Genomic DNA, 22,529 nt, shown 5'->3' on the forward strand with positions numbered 1-22,529 from the left:
TTAGCCAGGCACAGTGGCGGGCGCCTGTAGTCCCAGCTACTTGGGAGGCTGAGGCAGGAGAATGGCGTGAACTCGGGAGGCGCAGCTTGCAGTGAGCCGAGATCGCGCCAATGTACTCCAGTCTGGGCGACAGAGCGAGACTCCGTCTCAAAAAAAAAAAAACAAAGTAATGTAGGATTTTGCTGAATTTACAAAAACATCATTCATAAGGAGAACAAAGTTAGTAACAGCATACATTTGCCACGTTAGGCATGATTCTAAGCACTGCATATGTATTAACTTTGTCCTCACCATATCCCTGTAAGGTAGACCCTAGTCAATCTCATTCATAAGGAGAAACTGAGGCTCAGAGAAGTTAAGGTTAGTACGAAACAGATATAAGGAGCTTAGGTGACAAACAGTAAAAGTAAGACCTGCAAATTTTAAATTTAAGTTTGCAAATTATTTTCTCATTTTAAATTAGGCAGTTGGTTAATGGGAATACATTTTCATTTTGGGAAGTTGTACTTAGTTACTTGATTGACTTTTTTTTTTGAGACAGAGTCTCGCTCTATCACCCAGGCGGGAGTGCAGGGGCGTGTGGTCTCTGCTCACTGCAAGCTCCGCCTTCCAGGTTCACGCCATTCTCCCGCCTCGGCCTCCCGAGTAGCTGGGACTACAGGCGCCCACCACCACGCCAGGCTAATTTTTTTATTTTTAGTAGAGATGGGGTTTCACCGTGTTAGCCAGGATGGTCTCGATCTCCTGACCTCGTGATCCACCCGCCTCGGCCTCCCAAAGTGCTGGGATTACAGGTGTGAGCCACTGTGCCCAGCTGCTATTAAACATTTTAAGCATACCACATAGATATTCATTCAGTTGACTATATGGTATAATCAGGATGGCAAGGCAAAATAATTTACTTAGTGAATTTGTCTAATATAAATAAAGGCTTAGGATCAAATTAAATTGCAGGTGGGAGATCTAAACATATTTACAGGATTATAAACATATATGGAATACTTAACATTCACATTCGGGCATTTATTATAGGATGGAGGTAGTTTTATAAGTCAGCTGGGAAACCGGTGGGACAGCTGTCTACCCACCCGGGAAATTCATACCACATATAAACATAAACTTCAGATTAAAGTTCTAAATATAGAGAGCTAAAATTTTAAAACTGCTGTAAGAAAATACAAACAAAAGTGTTTATATCATCAGAGGAGGAATGGAGTTCTTATATAAGATACAAATGAAAAAGTACAAAACATATAGAACAAACTGATAAATCTGGCTATATTAGAATTCAAAACTTCTATATGATAAGGGCCATAAACAGAATTAAAAAGAATTAAAAATAAAACCATACGAGGTATTTCTGCACTTAGGTATGAGACAGTCCATTTAAAAAATGAGATCATGTATAGTAAACATTTCTAGGATAAATCTAAAAGATACTGATTTCGAAAGGATACATAGGTGTTAGCAATGGCTGAATCAAATGTACAATTGCTAGAAAATAACCAGAGGATCTTTCATTCCGGGTATACTTTTCCTTTTCAGCTATTGATAGCCACTTCAAATTTTAAATGGCAAATATTCATTTTAATGAATTATTTTCCCAATCAGAAGCAATTATGTGGTCAGTATGAGAAAGAATTAGCATAATATGTTGAAAGAACTTTGGATTTCAAATATGAGTTCTGTTTTTCAGCCCAGCGACTTTGGTGGACCTCATCAACTCCTTCTACTCACAGCCTCTGAGCCCAGGTATCTCATCTATAAGATGGCAATAGTTTCTGCCCTCTGTATGTTTCATCATTATGAAGATCAAACACAATGACAGAAGAAGTGAGAAATAAATATATTTTTTATAGGATAATCTTTAAAATGAAGAACATAATAAAATACTAACCATAAACAGTAACTTACTTAAGAAAAGAAAGGTTGTAACATGAAGCTATTCAATTAATGCTTACAGTAATTTAAGGTGAAGTGTGTCCTTTATTTGTCTTAAATGCCTTACCATAAGCAAAGATCTCAGCAACATTATCTGAATCCTCCTGGTTCCCAAATCCCTAAAATATACAAAAAGCTGGAATTATTATACTAATTAGCATTTGTATTACTTCATTTACTCCAATTACTGATTTTAAAACTCTATTCTTATTGGCTAAATAGATTTTATTTTTATAACAGTTTTAAGTCATGGCTCACTTTACATGCCAAAGTAAAATTCATGTGAATTAAAACTATTATCTTTAAAAATATCAAACTAAAAAATTTGTTATTGGCTCTCAAAACAGTCCTATGCGTGTGATGACAAGAAAATTTAATCATATAAACAGACAACTAAACAACCCAAATTAAAAGACATTTTACATTGGAGAAAATAATTACTACAAACATAGCTGATGAGTATAATTTCTCTTTAACAAATATGAATAAACAGGTAAGAACAATTTTTTAAAATAACAAATTAATGGTCAAAGAAATGTAAGTCGAATAAGATACTATTACTTCCTTATTAAATTAAAAAAACAAAACATTCACAAACAAAACTTTAGCATGTTATAAAACCAAATAAAATGTATAAAATAAGGGGGTCAGAGCACATAATCTTTAAAATCACTTTCAGTTCTAAAATTCTAGGAATAAGCCACTATTTCTGATATACTGATACTAATTTTTAAAATTTATACAGGAAACTTGAAGCTTAACCCTGAATGTGTATGCACACACACACAATGTCCAGGTCAAACAATTTCTAAAGATGGAAAAATCTCAGAATTTATAAGCTGAAAATGATTCTAAAGGCCTAAAAATGTTAATTCAATTGCTTAGCAATCTACTGTCATAATACTACTAACTGCTTTCCATAGGAATTTTATTACTAATGATTTTTAAAAAAACAAAACTTAAACATTTTCTAATTTCTAGATTTCTACGATAAAATGTAATTCAAGATTAAGTTCAAATTTACAGTCTGAGAACATACCCTAGTTGACTGATATCCAAAGTATGGGTAGATGTTCCAAAAACAGGTACTTTCCCCATAATGAACATCATGATTTCTGACCTCTGATAATCTGGTAGGTTACTTCCAAAAAATCCTATGAAAGTATTAAGATAAATTTTAGAAATTGAAAAAATCTACTTTTCCATGTAATACAAAATTATTTTTAGCCAAAGTTTTCAACATGTGGTAAAACAATCACTGACAAGTCTGTATGCTACACGTAACATTAAAGGATATTACAATTTCATTTGCACAAAATCATTTAGTTAGGTACAATATAAACTGTGTATAATGGACTGATAGATAAAATGATAAATATATCAAAGTCTTTTTTATATAATTATAACAGTGACAAACCAGCACTGACTTGAGTTGACTGGAGTTTTAGAAAAAGGAAAAATATTGCCCGGGTGTGATGGCTCACACTTGTAATCCCAATACTTTGGGAGGCTGAGGCGGGCGGATCACCTGAGCTCGGGAGTTCGAGACCAGCCTGACCAACATGGTGAAATCCCATCTCTACTAAAAACACAAAATTAGGCAGGCGTGGTGGCACATGCCTGTAATCCCAGCTATTCAGGAGGTTGAGGCAGGAGAATTGCTTGAAACTGGGATGTGGAGGTTGTGGTGAGCCAAGATCGCACCACTGCACTCCAGCCTGGGCAACAAGAGTGAAACTCTGCCTCAAAAAAAAAAAAAAAAATAGAAAAGAAAAAAAAAGGAAAAATATTTTGGTACTATTTCTGATGAAACTCTAGTTCACATATTGTGCGCCTAGATTTTTGTTCCAGTAATCAGGCCACACATTGGTAAAGAAGTCAATAATTAGTCACTACTCTGGTTTTCCAGGATTGCTCAAATATCTGAATGTCATTATAATAAGCCAAATTTACAGTTTACAAACCCTGTGAATTAATTCAACATACATAATTCAACTGATGTAAAAAATAAGTAAATAACTTACTTGTCATTTTTCTTATGCAGTCTAGTTTCTGAGAATATTTTAAATTTATCTGCTGTAGCTTTTGATACTTCCTGGTCACAGAAGATTTATAACCTTTAATTATTTACTCACACTTTAAAAGTTTCTTATTTCTTTGAAAGATTGGAACAGACTGTCAAATCATGGCTGTTATGTTCCTTTCTTAAAATTCAATGTCGTCATTACAGAAACTTTCTGCATTTTTAATGTTTTTTAGGAATAAGCTGACTTTTCAATGTAACTGTTCAGCTTCTATTACTGGAGTTAATGATCTGTTTATACAAACTCAAACTGTTCATCATTTTGATTGGACCTAGGGGTAAAAGTCATTTCCCACAACCACGTACATTAGCAGTCAAAACTCTTGTAACCTTAACATGACTCCATCTCCATAAAGTATATTACTGTAGTTAACACTTACAGAATACATATTTATGAAATAAGAAACTATTTTGTACTTGGATCCTCAAAATAACCTTATGAGTCTAAGTTCTCTTATTTGGCTCAGTTTCATCTTGTGGAAATGAGGATTAGAGAAGTTAAGAACTCTTACCAAAAAATTACACAGCTAACATTAGGGCCTGAGATAAGGGTTATTTATTTCCAAAGCCTATGCTATTATTATTATTCTATAATTCTTCCATACAACTAGATACATTCCTAGTCTTGCAGAAAACTGGACACTGACCTTCTATTTCAAACAAGTTAGTTATTACCACAAGGACGTAAAGTACCCTGCACCTAACTACAGTACCCTGCACCTAACTACAGTAAAAGTTTGGAGTTAACAAGCACTATCATACTTCCCTGTATTCAACATTTGTATCTCTGATTCAAGGTCATTCTTCATGTTTTTCAACTGTATGGAATAGTATTCTCTAATTCAGTGGTTCCCAAGCTTTGCTGCACATTAGAATTACCTCGGGGAGCTTTTAACATGCTGATGCATAGGCTACATACCAAAGTAATTAAGTCAGAATATCTGGGGGTGGAAGTCCAAGCATCAGTGGACTGATCTTTTCTAAGATCCTGAGGTAATTTCAATGTGCAACAAAGTTAAGAACCATTGTCCTAAGGAAAAACTCTTATTTTTGTCTCCCAAGCATACGGTCAACTGAGTCCACTATATCTGATGTTAATTAGACACAAGACTATTAAAGACCTAAAAATAATATCAGTAGGAAAGAAATGCAACTAATGTATGCTTTAGAATTGCTTTATTTTTTTAACTTAAAATTGGGTAGGAGTCTTCAATATGATTAGCTCTAAGGACAGAGTCACCAAAAGCATCTCATTCTCTATACCTACTGTTTGTATTTGAACTACGGAACAGAAATGAGTCCAGAAGAAAAGAACACAGCAGGTAGCTATGTTCTTCACTATTTTAAAAGAAAGAGGAGTTGGCTAACAGGCTGATAACTTAAAAGTGCAAAAGCTACAGCAGCCCTGTTCCATGGCCCACCGACAGGAATAACCACACGATCTGACAACTGCCAGAATACTGAAAAATTAAAAAGGAAACTAACAAGGAAACCAGATTTTTGTTAAAGTTTGATTTTGAAAGAGAAATCTTACTGTGCCACACTGCATTTCTTTCCTCTCATTTTTAAATTCTTACATGTTATTCTGAATGTGTTGTATCACAGAAATATGGCTTGAGTCTTCTGTATATACACTTTATAATAAAATACTTAAGAAACAATACATTAAATATTCTAGAGTGAAACAGTAACACTGAATTAATTAGAAGTCATTAAAGCAATTTAAATCGATTCTGTGAAATCAAGATCAGCTGATTTAACATCCTCAAATATCACAAAAAATCTATAAATAACCCCAATAAATGTAAAAGTCACCACAGAAGCGAGGTTCACTATATATTAATAATAATTGTTTTAAGCAATAACTAGAATGTCTATGCTTTATTATGACTCCATGGTAACGCTGGAGTTTATTACATTTTGTCTTTTCAGTCAGTCTCAAAATCTTAAGTGCCTAATCTGTGTTAGTGTGTTGAATGAGACACTCCTGGGTATTTTCCTAAATGAGCACAATTTCTAGACATGTGATGAGACAGCAGCTAGATGAAATAGAGGTACCACTCCAAGCAGATCAACAAATGCCTCCACAAGGTGAGAGCCCCAGGTATCATGAAGCCCTAGTACAAGAAATGGTGTATGCATATGTCCAATAAATAAATAGGTGGTGTCAATGGAGATGCACAATCCATGTATGCATATCCATAAAACTTTAAAAACAAGATGACCAAGAGAAACTCTGCTTTAAGTATCCCAAAGGATTATTATAAATAAGTAGCCCACAAGTGAAAAAATTACCCAGATAAAAGGCGTAAGCCTAGTTTCAGAAGAAATATATATACGACTCTACTATTAATTGAAACTATTATTAGGTTAGAAATTAGGTACTAAACCCCAGGAATACAATTGTGAAGTTGTGAAATTATCATAGCAACCAGGTGGTTATATTAAAATATGACCTGGCTATCCTGAAGAAAATACTGAAAGAAAAGGTTAGAGGAGAAAATAGCTTGCTTGCTTGAATTTGTATTTATACACAGTCAGATTATTTCATTTCCAGAAATGTAAATTCTCATGGCTGTTTTCTCTAAGGAAGCTCTTCACTCTTCTATCCTTTGGATCCATTGTCAGGACAAAAAAAAAAAAAAAAAAAAGAAAATTTAAGAAAGAAAGAAAAGCATATGATATTAAAGTCCAAGATATTAGCATTCAGATATTAGTCTCTAATACTATTACCCACTAAAAGCAACCACAGCTCCTTTGGAGAAATGACTAATTCCAGGGCTGGGGCAGAAAGTATAGAATTCGTCTGGAACAGCTTACCCAAGTAAGGCAGTGCTTTTAAAAAAAAAAAAAAAGATTCAGGAGGGTTGGGGGATGTCTTGAAGGAGCTCCCATGAGCCAAATCAGGGACAATCTGAGCATCAAAATGATGAACTATAGTAATGAATTATAAACCATGAACATATAAATCCATTGAGTTCATACCAATAAACAAATACATGCATTCTTACATACATAGAGAGGTAGAAAAGGGGGCTCCCGCTTACAATAGAACATTGAGAGGCAACTGATAGTTTTGGAAGGAGTGCTAGAGTTTAAAAACCATCATTTTGCAGCCGTCATGGTAAAGACTAATTCAGACAAGAATTATGAATGAATGCTAAATCTAACCTTAAGTCTGGATGAAAAGCAGAATATCCCCATGGTCTGAAAGTGCCTTCTCAGAGGTTGCTTATTATTTACAATGGAAAAAACTAAAACCATATAGTGGAGGAATATAATAATGCCTTAAGTGATCAAAATTAATTTCATGAAAAAGGAGCAAGTTACAGTGTGTACCTCTGGATGTGCTAATCTGAGAAGAACATATAACGTATGTAGTATTCCAGCTAGGAATATTTAACTTGAATTTAATCACAAGGAAACACCATTACAAAACCAAATGAAGAACTTTCTATTTTTAAAAAAGTGGGAGGGGGACTTTACTCTTAAGAAATGTCCATGTCATAATGGAAATGTTCCTGACTAATGGACTTAAAGAAATATTACAACTAAATGCAATATATGGTCCTAGACTGAATCTTGGACTCAAGGAAAAAAGTCAATATAGTACATTATTGGGTCAACTGATAAAACTGAAATATGAAAGGTTGATTCAAGTACTGGATCAATGTTAAATTTAGTGATGTTGACAATTTAACTCTGGTTATGTTAAGAAACACATTTATTTTTTGGAAAAATACATCAAAGTATTTAGTAGTAATAGGCCATGATGTATGCAACTTCTTGTATCTCGTGGTTTAGAAAAAAATATGCATGTGTATGTGCGTATTCCCACATATACATACATACACAAAGAGACACACATAGGGAGAGAAAGAAACAGAGAGGGAGAGAGAGAAGGGAGGAAGAGATGCAGGAAAGACAGAGTAAAAGCAAATGAAAAAGTAAATGCCATGAAGTGTTAATAGTAGATGGATTCGTGTCCTGCAGATTTAATGGAACAACATAGTGTTCTTTGTTCCATTCTCACGCTTGCTTATTTTCGAAAATAAAGTTTTCAAAAGTTTAGGCTATCATTCATCTTTGACAAATGTACTATAATAGTCTAGGACTTTATGTGAGAGCTTTGTATATCACTATTTTACATGACAGTTTTGAAAAGTGAAATGTACTCACCTATTGTTTGGATGATAGCATTCTGCACAATCTTCTCATCATTGTCCTTGGAACTTGTGTTTAAGCTGACACTGCCTACAGATCCCCCCTGTAAATCATTTGCTTCGAATTCAACACTGAGACGCAGATGTTTCAAAAGGGTGTTGAAGACTTCCAGCACTGTCGGACCTATAAAGGATCACTTATGTGAGAAGATACATGTTTCTAGTATTGCATATTTGAAGTCAATTATCTTATTTCTCCACAAATTGTTTTGTAATTTTCTAGTCAAAATCCATAGTAATTTATAAACTATTTCTTTTTTTAAAAAAAGAGTAAATGAGAAATAATTAAGAAAGCCCCCTCATTATACCAACAAACACTGGGCATTTATGAGTAACTCACTGTTTGAATCTCTGGTTCCATCCTTAAAAAACGTGTATGTGCATACAAGAATTACCAAAAACTTTCTACCTATTTAATCTTATCTGTTCACAATAATGTGTACTAGGACAATATTTAACTTAACCTCTGGGTAAGAATCCATGAAATTATATAATATAGCTCACAGAAGCATCAAATATTTATTTTGTATCTTTTGAGACTGAGGAAGGGAGAATATGCCTCAATTATGAGACAGAAACTACCTAATTTATTAGATTCAGGTTAACTGCATTTGTTCTCTTGCTTTTTGTTCTATAAATATGCTTTTGTTCTCTGCATATGTTTCTACCACTGCTTCTGTCCACTTTAGTTAGTGGGTTTCACTTCTGCCTTTTACTCTTGATTCAAGCTTCTTCAGGACAGGTAGCCATGTTTAAATGCCTCTTCAAATGTATAGCGCCTAGCACACAGTACCTAACACACAGTAGACATTAATCAATGTGATGATTCAATGTATCATCTATGTTTTATTTCATATTTCCAATTAAATAACTTTGCAATTAAATAACCTGTTTTATCTCTCTAAGTTACAAGATAAAATAGAAAATTCATATCCAAGATGCCCACCTTTATTTGACAATAAAAGAACAAAAGAATACAGTTGGTCCTCCATATCTGCAGTTCTGGATTCACAGATTCAACCAACTATGGGCTGAAAATATTCGGGGGGAAAAAAACCCACGATAAAAAAATAAATAAAAAAAAAAGCAATACAATGTAACAACTATTCACATAGCATTTACACTGCAGTAGGTATCGTAAGTAATCGAAAGATGATGTGAAGTATATGGGAGGGTGTGCATAGGTTATACGCAAACACTACACCATTTTATACACAGAACTTGAGTACCTGCAGAGTTAGGTATTCTCAGGGGTCCTCAAACCAATCCCCTCCAGATACCGAGGGATGACTACATCATTACATAATATATATCTACTTTGAGTTTCAAGCAAAGAAACCATAACCAGATTCTCCTTCAAACTTCTGTATTTCTAATATGCACTATTCCATTTTTGTAGTTACATGTAGGTATAATATTATAATTTTTGAACTACCCCTTCTTCTCATTACCCCATTATCAAATCCTATCAACCTGACATTGTTATTCCTGCTGCTTCCATGCAAGGGCAAGTTCTTTCCCTCATGGATACAATGACACTTAACTTGTTATTTCTAATGTGCCCTACATTTTGCTGCCAGAAAAATTATCCTATAGCACATTTCTCATGAAGATTACAGCAAATCTTTAAGGACTATTAATCAGCTAAAGGAATATGTCCACAATTTGGCTACGACTTAATTTTAAAGCCACTTCTCTGACTTCTAAACTAACACTATACATTCTACCCAAAAAGGGCCACAAAAATTTTTGCTTGTGCTAATCCATTTTCCCTCCCTTCTATAAACCCTGGCTTTTTTTGTGATATGTGATCAAAGCTTGCCACATATTACAGTATTAGGTGGAGCTGTCTAATCACAAGTACGCTATCAGTTTCTTGTCTCTGCATTCTCCCAATGTTCAGTATATAGTGAATACTCAATAACCTTTATTAGAAGAAGGAAAGGGAGGAGGAATTGATGTGGAGGAAAATACTTAACTGTGCACTAAAGAAGCCTGAAAATAATTGCACAAACCCAAATTTCAAAAAGAAAAAATTATTGTACATCTAAAAACATATAGAAATATTCTTAAAGAGTTCTTCATACACTGCTATAATTACTGAAAGAACACTCTGAACCAGATTAATGCACATTTTATTTACTGGCACTCACCTATGGAACCTTTAGCAGCAATGGCAACAGCCTCTAACAGAACCTGAATAATACCTGCCCGAACCCGAGGAGCATCTTTTTTACGAGCATCAAGGTGTCCTAGAATCTCCTGGATCACATGGTGAGAATACTGAGCCTGAATGAGACAAAACAGCACAAAGATGTATAAACAAGTACATGTACCTTGGCAGAATTCCTAAGACTGAAAAAAACCACCTGACACATAAATGTCCAATTAGTGACTGGTGGTAATGTTATGAGACAATAAATAGCCACAATACAAAGTCATTCTTTTGAAGAATAAACACAGATGCTGGAAAATATTTATGACACTCTGGGTGAAAAAAAGCATACTGCACAATACTATGTTTAATAAAATTCAATCTAGTTTTTAAACAGTAAATTAGAATTATATATAAAAAGATTAATACTGACCACCTCTGAGAAAGCGATTTATGAGAAATTTTATTATCTTTATATTCTCTGTAATTTCACAAAGTGCATTTATACACTTTGATTTGATAATAGTACAAAATTTTGTAAAAAACATAAAGTATGACATTCACAGTATTTTTTCCATACCCAAACTGGATAAATACTATTTAACATGGACACCTAAAAATCTAAACAGTCAAAACACTCGCCTAATCAAGAGCTAGTGTCAAAATGAAAATATTATCGATGTGTACCTGACAAAATTTAAATCAAGGAGATATCAAAAGATGTACAATTAACAAAGGCAATTTTATCACATATAAATATATCTGATCAACCGTAGTGAATGATGTTGGGGCCTAAAACAGAAAAACAATAGCCAAACAAATGTTTATTTTTAATTCCAGTGAATAGATTTTTTTTTTTTGGAAGAGTAGCTAAGTTTTGTTTTTTTAAAACCTACACTTATACCCATGAGTAAGGATCAGTCTACTATCAAGCACCAAGCTGTAAAAAGCGCCTGTGGCTCTCAATCTCCCTGTCTGCATTTGCCTTCAGACAGGTCCCCCCACCCTGTTTTCAGGCTGGTTACTTTCTCTCCTTTGGAATGTGTGGTTTGATAAGAAGCAGGAGTGCCCTAAGCATAATGGCTACTCTGCTCAAAAGCAAAAAGTTTCCCTCCTTCTCTATCAAGTAACAGATTTCATCTCTAGGTATTTCTCAAATTTTTGTCATAATACACATCTACTTTTAAAACCACCCAAGGTAAAAACTAAGTTTGTGTTTTCATCTTTACTTTTTTTCATTTAAAGCTATGTTAAAATAGATGAATGTCAGGCAGGAAGACACACACAAAACCTGAAACTGAACTTCTTGTCCAGGAAGCTGCACACTTCTGATGTGTGAACCTTGTGCAGTTATTAGTTTGCCTTTATAGGTAAGAGTAGCCATTTGATTTATTGTCCAAATGAGGACACTGCAGAGAGTGAAGGAGGTATTGTCAATAATTACAAAGTATGAGTACACTAAGCAAACCAGGGCATGTGTTCATTCTACTTATAAAGAACAACTCAAGAACGATATCATGTATTAAACAAAAGAATATGGAGATGTTATACAGTATGTTGAAGTCACGTGTACTGAGGTTTCATTTATCTATGGTAAAATTTGCCCTTACACCGAAGTTTAAAGCAATGCTAACAGATGAATCGCTTTAAGACACAACGTAATACAGTGGTGGTTAAGTACATAAGCACTGGAGTCAAACTCGCCCAAGTTCAAATTCTGACTCTATGATTTAATAGCTAAATAACTCTCAGATTAAGAGAGCATTATTTAATCTCCCTGTAACTCAGTTTCTCTCATCTATAATATTTAAACAATAACAATTATTCATAGGATTCTTGGGGCAATTAAATGAGTTCATTTGTATAAAGCACCCAAATTGTGTCTATTATATGACAAATGCTTAATATGTATTAGTTATTATTACTACTTTTCAGTTGGTGACTCCTGAGCTAATATATGACTATAACATTGAACATAATAACAATGACGACAAAAGAGCATTTCATTCAGAAGTGACCAGAAGCAGGCACTCTTCTAAGTACTTTATATGTATTATATACGCAAACAGTTCTAGGAGGTAGGTTCACCTCAATTACTCCATGCCCTTCACAGTATAAATAAGGCACGTTTTAGTAACTTGTCTAAGGTCATGCAGAAATTCTTAAGGAAGAGCCTAAAAGTGAATTCTGTCTGATCTCAGAGTACAACTCTTAATCACATCTTGTTACCCTCAAGAAATAAATTTAGCATAAACATAAAAGACAGGCTTTAAGTAAAATATTTTCCCTTTACCACAAATGCTTTACTATATTTGAAACTATGTCTATGTAAACCCTTAAGGATATAAATCCTGGTCAAGACTAGCTAGTTTGTTTTATGGAGAGAGGGTGAAATATTACCTAAGAGTGATACCTACACCAAGTTTATGGTAAACGGCAATTAAAACAATCAAAGCTATCCAAAGTTTTAATTGTACAATGATAATAAATAGAAATTTCTATTCTAGTATATACTACCATTTCCAGAAATATTACACATGGTTTCCCAAATTGTCAAACCCTGTCATAACACAAGAGTAAAATACTAGACTATAGCTATCCCTTGATATACTTGGGGATAGGTTCCAGCCCCACTCCATACCAAAATCTGCACATACTCAAATCCTGCAGTTGGCCCTGTGAGGAAAAAAATCAGCCCCCATATACGTGGGGTTTTGAATCCAACAAATAATAGATTTTCGATCTGCATTTTGTTGGGAAAAAAAATCTATACTGTAAGTGAACCTGCACAGTTGAAACTCATGTTATTCAAGGGTCAGCTATATATAAGACTTTCTGATATCCAGATAAAGCGACAAGAAAGGAAAGTCCCTTAGTCTAAACTCCACAAGAAGGTAAGCATCTGGAAAGGTGAGTGCACACTGAGGCCAGCAGCAGTCCCAGGCACATCTTCAGCTCTCCAGTGCCCAAAGCTACTCATTTAAATGGTTGTATACATAGGAGACTAGATATAAAGCTTAGGAGCCATCCAGGAAAGGTAGGCTATGAGATCAGATATCCCTGTGACAATTCAGAACCCCTAAAAGACAACACCCTCAATGAATCAGGGGATAGCAGGAGACTGTCAAGAAGCTTGTCTGTGCTGGCCTTGGCTCTGAGGGGAACCATGACAGAATGACTTAGTTATCCTTATTATTAGATCTATCTTTTCATCTTAGCAAATAAGAAAATAAGTAGCAAATGAAAATGTATGAGACAAAAGAGCTAAATTAAGAGCAATGATTTATATCCTACAGCTTTCCACATGTTTAATAATGTGCTTATCTATAAAGAACCAAAATTACTTATATATAGTAAATAGCTAATCAAACCTTACCTGAATGGAATACATTATAATTTTAAAGCAGTGAACTGCAAATTCATTGGGATCCCACAGTTTGTGATGATCTAAATGCCTGCAAATAACAAAAATTACTTTAAAATTCTCTATTTTATTATACTTTCTTCCTCTAGAAACCTCAATAGGAAAAGCTTAATAGTGAGAATACCACTGAAAAGAAAAGCAAGATTTCAATTTAAATCTTAATTAATGAACTTCATGAAATATATGTTGCAATTAAAGCTATTTCTAAAGCAATGCTGTGGACCAGAAATAGTTTCATAAACATTTAATCAACAAATATTTATTGATTCACTGGTTTTTTTAATGTTGTGATTTATTAATTTACTTCTCTCAAAGGGTAATTTTAACTAACAAGTAAATCTGAATGAAAGAGGGTGAAGGAAGGAAAAATATAAGGCTGGAAAACACCAGGGGAACAGCCTTAGATTATATTCACAGATTGCCAGATCTACTTCTCACCTACTATATCAAAATTAAATTTTAAAAATTGTCCTTCCACATCAAAGCCAGCTTTATTATAGCTATCATTTGTTGAAAATATACTTTATGCTAGGCATATACTATCAACCTTAATGGTTAATCTAGACCATGGGTTCAGGAATAAAATGATGAGAATTTGAATTCTGACTTCATTTTCTACCTATATGTCCTTGTCCATGAGTGAGTTACTTGACTTCTCTAACGATCAGTTCTCTGACCTGGAAAATGGGGATAATAACAACATCCATTTCATAGGGTAAAAGGATTAAGTAAGATAAAGTATATAAGGTTAGCATAGCCACAGGACGCGGCAGCACTTGATAAGTGGTAGCTTCTATTTTAATATATAAATAAACCACTTAATGCATGCATTCAAATCTTTTCAAAGGTGAAAAAATTGGAGCTCAGAGGTTGAATGAGTTTTTCAAGTTCATACAACTAATAAACGGCACATCCTGATATGACCTATATTTCCTTGAAAGTAATAATTACTTTTGGGTCATTAAAATGGAAATGGTACAAAACAAAAGACATGAAATCCCTCTTGAATCATCATGGTTATTAAGGTCTACTATGTGTTACATACTATGCTCTAGGCTCTATACATTCGAAGAAGCATTTGAACATGGCTACCTGTTCTGAAGAAGCCTGAATGAAGAGTAGAAGGCAGAAATGAAACCCACTAATTAAAATAAAGTGGACAGAGGCAGTGATACAAACACATTCAGAAAATTTATAGAACAAAATGCAGAAAACAAATGCACAGTTAACCTGAATCTGATAAACTGGGTAGTTTATGTCTTATAATTGAGTCAAATTCTTCCATCTTCACTCTCAGAAGATATAAAATAAATATTTAATGCTAATATGACCTGTATTATCATGATCTTATGGATTCTTACCCAACAGTCAAGTTAAATATTGTCCAATACAATATTTATCTGCTAAGAGGCAGAAAAACAAACTTTATTTACCGCTTCAAGCATGCTACCAATTACTTAGAGTTCGCAAATATACTTGTCAAGAATTTTATTACAGTAACCTGCTAACATACTGGTCCTGGCTCAAATTTGTCCTATACAGCCCTATCTGATTAACTTTCTCAAAGGGAAATTTGAGCCACTTTATACTTTGAGCTAAGGTCTCCACTGATTATCTATAAACTTAAATATAAAATTTTAAGATCTCTATGGTACAGTCTAAATGTTTTCCCTCTTACGTCACTGTAACCCCTAAACTATATACAACACTCCAGCCAACATTATCAGTGTCTTGTACTTACTGTTGATTAAAAATATGATATTCAAAATTTATTTTAAATCCTTGATTTTCTTTACTCAAATAATAATTGAAATTAAAAATCTACTTCAACGTCAAACAAAAGCATTCTTTACAAATAAAATACAATTTCCAGAGCAGTTTCTGATAACTACCTTCATTTACATTAAAAGATACTGGCCCTGGCAGGGTGCTGTGGTTCATGCCTGTAATCCCAGCACATGGGAGGCAAAGGTAGGTGGATCACCTGAGGTTGGAAGTTCGAGACCAGCCTCAACAACATGGTGAAACCCCATCTCTACTAAAAATACAAAATTAGCCAGGCATGCCAGCATGCCTATAATCCCAGCTACTCGGGAGGCTGAGGCAGGAGAATCGCTGGAACCCAGGAGGCAGAGGTTGTGGTGAGCCAAGATCATGCCATTGCACTCCAGCCTGGGAAACAAGAGCGAACTCTGTCTAAAAAAAAAAAAAAAAAAAAGACACTGGTCCTAAATTCTCAAATTAGACATGAATTATTTGTTTTGAACTACTAGAGCACTTTTTTTCCTTTTCTCATAATCCATATATTTTATAAATATTATACATGTCAATCACCCATCAAATTTGTTATTAATGCATATATTCCCAAAATATCTGGCACCTCACTTGCAGAGGGCATTTAATATTTAATTAACTAAACAGCTAATGTGTAATCACATGTTTACTTAAGATTAATTTAATCAACTAATACATGATCAGAAATTTTAAGTTCTATATAGAAAAGAACATAACTCAGTTCATGTTATTCAACTCAAGTACAGCTTATTTGGTAAATTCTTTCTTCCAAGCTGGCTCTCTAGATTTTTAAGGTCTTATAGATTAGTTCTAAGAGTATTAAGATAAAAAAATGGAATTCTGATGTTAAGTCAGCATGTCTAGCTGGATATTAAAAAAATAAATTTGCCCTTGGTATATTTGGCATAATTCTGATTAATTTTTAGTAGCATTTCCACAAGTTTACAGAACATTTAAACAGTAGATCTCAATATTTTGGAGGTGGGAGGAAACACAGATCCCTTTGAAAATCTAATGATTCTCTAATTTTTAATATAATTTTGTGATTTACAGATTCTTGTAACTAAGGTTCAACTTTGAACCCCAGGCTATGAACATCCATCTATCCTAAAGAATTCTGGATGTTACACTAGGAATACCGTATATATTCTATAAATCCACTATTACAGTCAGAAGGAGAAAAGGACAAGGTGAATTTTAACAAAAGAAAGACTAGCAAAAACGTCTAGAAATTACATAGAATATTTTATAGTAGATCTATCATCTGGTGACTGAGTTAGAAACACAACGGCTTGACAAGGCTTGAGAGATCATGTCTACGGGGAGAAACTCAAAGCTCATTAATGTATTTTGCCGGGAGGAGAGCATGAAAGTACCAATGAGATATTTAATATTCTTGCTCTGATTAATCACTATGTAAAAGATGAATTTACTCAGGGATGGGAATGTGATCTAAGGCAGCCCAGCCATGGCAAAAAGACAGCTAATAAATAGAAGCCAGTGACCAGGAAAAACTGACCATGAAAGTTAGTAGAAGAAGATACATCATGCTTAGACACTGTTTGTTTAAATATTTCACTGCACATATGCATTTCAAGGTCTGTAAATAGATACTCAAGTTAAACAATGCCCATGATATTAAACATATTATTATACTTCATACTTAAAGGGAAAAAGCTAATTAAGTAATTGAACCACTGTTCAAACATATCATGCATGACTCAGTCCTGTATTACTTCTACAACATTACACTGGTTCCATTAATAACTCACTCATGCAAGTAAAAAAGTAGTTGTCCTCTATAAATAAGTTAACACAGAATTAATACAGCAAAGTCACAAATAACCAGGAAAAACTACTTACGCAAAAACTGGTCTAACAGCATTATTCATATTCCCAAAAGTTGCTCGACCCAGCAGTTCTCTGAAACAGTTTTCAGCCAGCACAGCAGGATTCTCTTCTTTGTCAGTTGCAGAAGGAGAAGAAGGAGGGCCTATGCGACTAAAAAAGAATGAGAAATAAAGAAAAACACAAGAATTTTAATATTAGTTCTAATAAACAATACACTTTACTTTTTAGAAATGTTAAAATGGCATTTTCTTTTATCCTCCAGCAAATATAAAGCTTAATTCTAATTTCATGAATTTAACACCGCCAAAATGAATCATACACTCTTTCAAATTGAAGAAATAAACTTGGCTGTGCAAATTATTTCTAACAGAATGTCTCTTATACTCAGCAGCTTGCTATTCACTTTCATTCAACTTTTCTATATTTACAGCAAAATCTTAGAAAGAACACAGGGCCCAGAGACCGTCTTTAGGTATCCTTAATTTAACTGTAAATGGGCAAAATAAAGTGAAAACTATGACATAGCCTGTAAATAAAAAATAAAATTTAAAAGCTAATTAGAATATCTGTATATGTAGCTGTCTTCAGCAGACAATATTCTATTCACATCCTGAAACATTATTTTAGGCTAATGAATTTATGACTAATAATTCTAAAAATGTATATGTGGCACTGGGATTATATCACGAAAAAATGTAATTTCTTAAGAATTGACAACCAATGAGCTGTTTCTTGTATTTTACTTATGCTAATCCTGGACTTCAAGAGCCATAATTATGGAAAATGGGTTCCCAACTAGCTAGTGATCCTTTAAATAGTAAATATTTGAGATAAGGAAACTTTCACCTCAGCTACAGTACCTACCAAGAATAGGAAAATACAGATAGTGCTAAAATACATCAAGTTTCACACTTTAGGAAAGGTTCCCAAAACTGGAGACAGTCACATCTAAGGAATTAAGCATGAATCCTTTCTGTAATTACTGTAAATTATCATCAATGTTTAAGTGTTACCATACAGTTATCAACTACATATCATTTCTAGACTACTTTTATGTTGCTACTATACATATAATCACTAAAATCATAAATAAAATGTAAATGTAGAACTACAGATTGAATCACTTTTAAATTTGATTCAAATTTTCTCCTCAAACTGCAAGAACCAGGAAAGTCAGGATAATAAGCCATTGGAGAATATTGCTTCTGAAATATTTATTAATATATTATTTATATTAAATGTTAAAAATATTATTTGTAATATTTGACTATTCATTTATTAACTCATTATCTGTGTGTATGGCAACACAAATGTGGGGGATAAGCATGCTTCTAGTATTTGAAAAAGTGGAATAAAGTACAGAATTCTAACTGCAAGTGAATGTTCTAGGGGAAAAAGAAAAAATGAGCATAAATCCCAAAACAATATTCAATTCCAAAATATCTTAGGACAAATCAAGTATGAACAGTGTCTAACCATTTTGTTGAAAAAATAAAATACAGTTTAGGTAGCTATTATTATCATTATCATTATTATTTTGGTTAGTTCTAACTCCCTGTGCAAAAGTATGCTGGATCTTTCAGATTAACAAAAGTAAAGTTATAATTTCTGTTTCTCACATTTGTAACTTTAAGTAGTATTCATTAAAATGGCAATTTGAATATTCAATAACTAGTGGCAAATAAACTGTAAACTTATTCTAAAAGAAAGGCTTAAGTATATGAGTAATATTCTGTAGTCTACTATAAGCCTAATGTGATCACCACAGACTAAAATTTTTTCAGAAAGGTACATATTTTAAACTCATTTAACTTTATGAGACTACTTTTTACAGAGTACTAAAGACAAAACATTCTTATCCTAACAAACACACATACATATATATAAAAGTAAGAGTCTCAACACTACTATCTTTTTAAATACCTGTCAACTTCTTCTATCTTTTGCATGTTAAACAGGAGGGATGGAACAATCTTATCCATATGCTGAGGTTCCCAAATGGTGGCCCGAAGTTCATCGTTAACTGTTTTGCGAACCACACCTTGAATACCTCTAATTCCAGCAATTCGTATCCTATAAAAAAAAAAAAAGGGAAGAAAATGAGCCATAAAAAAATTATTTGAATAAGTCTGTTTGCCTAAGAGAATGGATATCAAGTAAATACTGTTATCTTATCAATAAAATATCTTAAAATAACACACAAGTCTAAGAAAGCAAATCTCAAAAATTTAACAGACACAGAGATATGCCCCAAAAGGCTTACTTTAAATATCATGTTTTAAAATCAGCATTTAAAAGTTAAAAGGACTCTAAAATACAGAAATATCTATTTTCTATTTTAAAAAATCAACAACATAGGTTTTCTTAAAATGATAGTGATACTCCATTTCTTACCTGGAAGTCTTAAGAGCTGAGAGAAAACAGGATTTCCCTGTTCTGAACACCCTTCATGCTTCTTCAGACTTCTCACTGTTCCTCCCTAACAGCCCTTCAACTCCCTTAGTCCACCTAGACAGAAGACTAAGCTGGTTCTTTTAAAAGGTATTACAAATAAGAACTATAGAAATGGAGCACAGATAACCTCAGCCATATATATACAAATGTGTCTATAAACACATATACATTATCATATAATCGGATAATGTGACTTAAAATGTATCAATATAGTAGTGACAGAATGCTGCCTTATCCTCCCATCCCAGATCACAGCACCAAACCTCCTCAAGCTCTTCCTTATACTTCTTCAAAAAAGCAAAAGAAAATAAAAATCTATAGGTTCAAGAATGAGAAGAAAAGTGACTTGTAAACAGTTTCTAAAAACTGTAACAGAACAAAATCTCAAGCAGAGCTAACTTGGTGGCCCAATTAGTCTCAAAACATTTTCCTTCTGGTCTAATATGATGGCTATTTACTTCCTTTCTTTCTATTGTCTAAAATACTCACCAATTAGATGTTTATTCAGTTTACCTAGCATTGTCTTCCAAAAACAGTAAATAGGTTTAAAGAATAGAAGATATGGGGAGGGAGGTGACATTGCTTTACATCCCCATGGCAAAATAATGCAGGCATTCAAGAGTAGCAGACGGAGAATGGGAGGTGGCAGTAATACGATACTGAACAGGTGAGAAAAATGAATTGGAAGACACAAAGGCAAATTTTGCCTATTTCAAAGCTGTGTCTATACATGCTACTTTTTAAAACATAAAGAAGATTTATGAGAGAGATTCCGGTGCAGCTATCACAGTGGGCAAGGCCTAACACTGCTCCAAAAGGTGCCTGCTTTACATACCTGCTGCTATACCTTGGGTGATGAGAAGGCCAAGCACAAGGTGGCATGGAGCACATGAACAAACAAGATGAAACTTGTATCATGCCTTGTGAGACAGCAGCCTAAATGATGCAGCAGCAGATAGTGGTGCCCTTGTTCAAGGTTAAAGGGTGGTGTTGGTGGTAACTACCAATAGCTACTACAGCTACACAGCTTCATCCTATCCAGATCTAACGTCTAGACTAATCAGCACATTCTAGCCATGATCCCCCAAAAGGAATTCTACAGCTTTCCCATCAGTAAAATAGAACAACTGCCACATCTACAGCATAGAAATGCTGAGTAATTTAAATGAGTTAATTCATGTAAAGTGGTTAAACAATAACTGGCACACAGTAAGCACTAAGTGTTAGCTGTTCCTGTTTGCTGCTAACCATGATGAGGATGATGACAATGATGGTGATGGTGGTGGTAATTTCTACCACAGCTGAAGTTTCTTCAGAAAATCAGAGTTAGAGATTAAGATTGTGATGCTACAAGTGGGAACCAGTTCTTCAAGGAAAATAAGAAAATCCTAATATTTACCAGCTCCATCTCCTACTGTCCATGTCCCCTGGAGTTCTACTTGGTAAGAGCTTGGTAAAAAAAAATAAAGGGACTAATGATTTATCTAAGTTAGAACTCAGAATATAAATATACTTAAAGAAAATCAAAAGGGCTTTTATTTAAGGTAAAGCAAAATAATCAAACTAAGTATTTTATATTAAATAGCATTTTAGTTTACTCATTTGTTTTACAGGAATTCAAATAAAATTTTGGGGTATTATTTGGGAACTTCAAATACGATATTTAATTAATATTGGAAAGACATAGAATTAGCAAAAGGTTACTATAAGTCCTTTCATTGGTTTACAGAAAATATGAAAGTTTTTCTTGGAAGCAGTAATGAAAAACAGGTAAAAATACATTCAAAAGACAAGATATTTCAACTAGGGAATGATAAATATTTAGAAAAAACATACTACATTTCTATATTTTGAAAGAAAGCAAAAATGTTAAAATCTCGAAAAAATTGCCATTTTCTTTAGCTAATCTTTGTATCTTTTTGCCCCATTTAAAACTTACTAGCCTCTCAAGAGAGAGAACAGTCTCATAAACATTTAAAAAATATCCTTGAGAGAGAGAAAAAAGAATTTTCCTGGTGATGGAGACAAACAGAAAACTAATTCTTATAAGGTAATTATAGTGTTTTTCACCTCTGAGAAGGCTTTACACTTCATAATAAAGGAAAATAGCAGGACTCTAAATGGCCTATACTCTACTGACCAAAAATTATACCACCAGCATCACAGACAAAAATAAATCTTATACCTGAAAATAACTATTTAATCACCTTTAAACTTTCTTTCTCCAAGTTAAAGTAACATTTACACTTAAATTTGTTTCATGTAAACCAGCACTATAGCTTGTATGCTTTAACTAAAAGCTAGTACTATTTCTGTACATTCCTTTCGTTATTTTAAAATAAAAGTAAAAATTATAAAGCATTCTATATCTTGATTATCAACTGCCCACAGTAACTTTAAATCCTGGCTGATTTCTTGGTTTTTAGATGTAAGATAGTAACGCTCAAATTACTTTCTACGTTTCCCAAAGTCATTTTGACTTTAATTCTTCAAGTTTCTCATTTCTGTATTTCTCATTCTATCCACCTACAGATTGAGTTTATAAAATATTTGACTCCAGATTTTTAGTAGGATACATCTAGAAGAAATGTTTAAAAATGTCCA

The 22,529-nt window shown here is 33.6% G+C and overlaps 1 protein-coding gene across 5 annotated transcripts in view; it reads right to left on the minus strand.

The window, feature by feature from the left end:
* Window positions 1-22,529, minus strand: part of EFR3A (EFR3 homolog A) — a 109,559-nt gene that overhangs the window by 35,818 nt on the left and 51,212 nt on the right. For all 5 annotated transcript variants that reach the window (XM_017875176.1, XM_017875175.1, XM_017875178.1 and 2 more), the window contains 7 exons: window positions 19,395-19,544; window positions 17,484-17,621; window positions 13,779-13,857; window positions 10,401-10,536; window positions 8,204-8,371; window positions 2,981-3,095; window positions 2,009-2,060 (listed from right to left, as the gene is read on the minus strand). In XM_017875176.1, coding sequence (XP_017730665.1) covers window positions 2,009-2,060; window positions 2,981-3,095; window positions 8,204-8,371; window positions 10,401-10,536; window positions 13,779-13,857; window positions 17,484-17,621; window positions 19,395-19,544 — 838 coding nt within the window. The remainder of the gene's footprint in view (window positions 1-2,008; window positions 2,061-2,980; window positions 3,096-8,203; window positions 8,372-10,400; window positions 10,537-13,778; window positions 13,858-17,483; window positions 17,622-19,394; window positions 19,545-22,529) is intronic.

Source organism: Rhinopithecus bieti, unplaced genomic scaffold, assembly GCF_001698545.2.
Source record: "Rhinopithecus bieti isolate Rb0 unplaced genomic scaffold, ASM169854v2 scaffold_7212, whole genome shotgun sequence".
Taxonomy (NCBI): domain Eukaryota; kingdom Metazoa; phylum Chordata; class Mammalia; order Primates; family Cercopithecidae; genus Rhinopithecus; species Rhinopithecus bieti.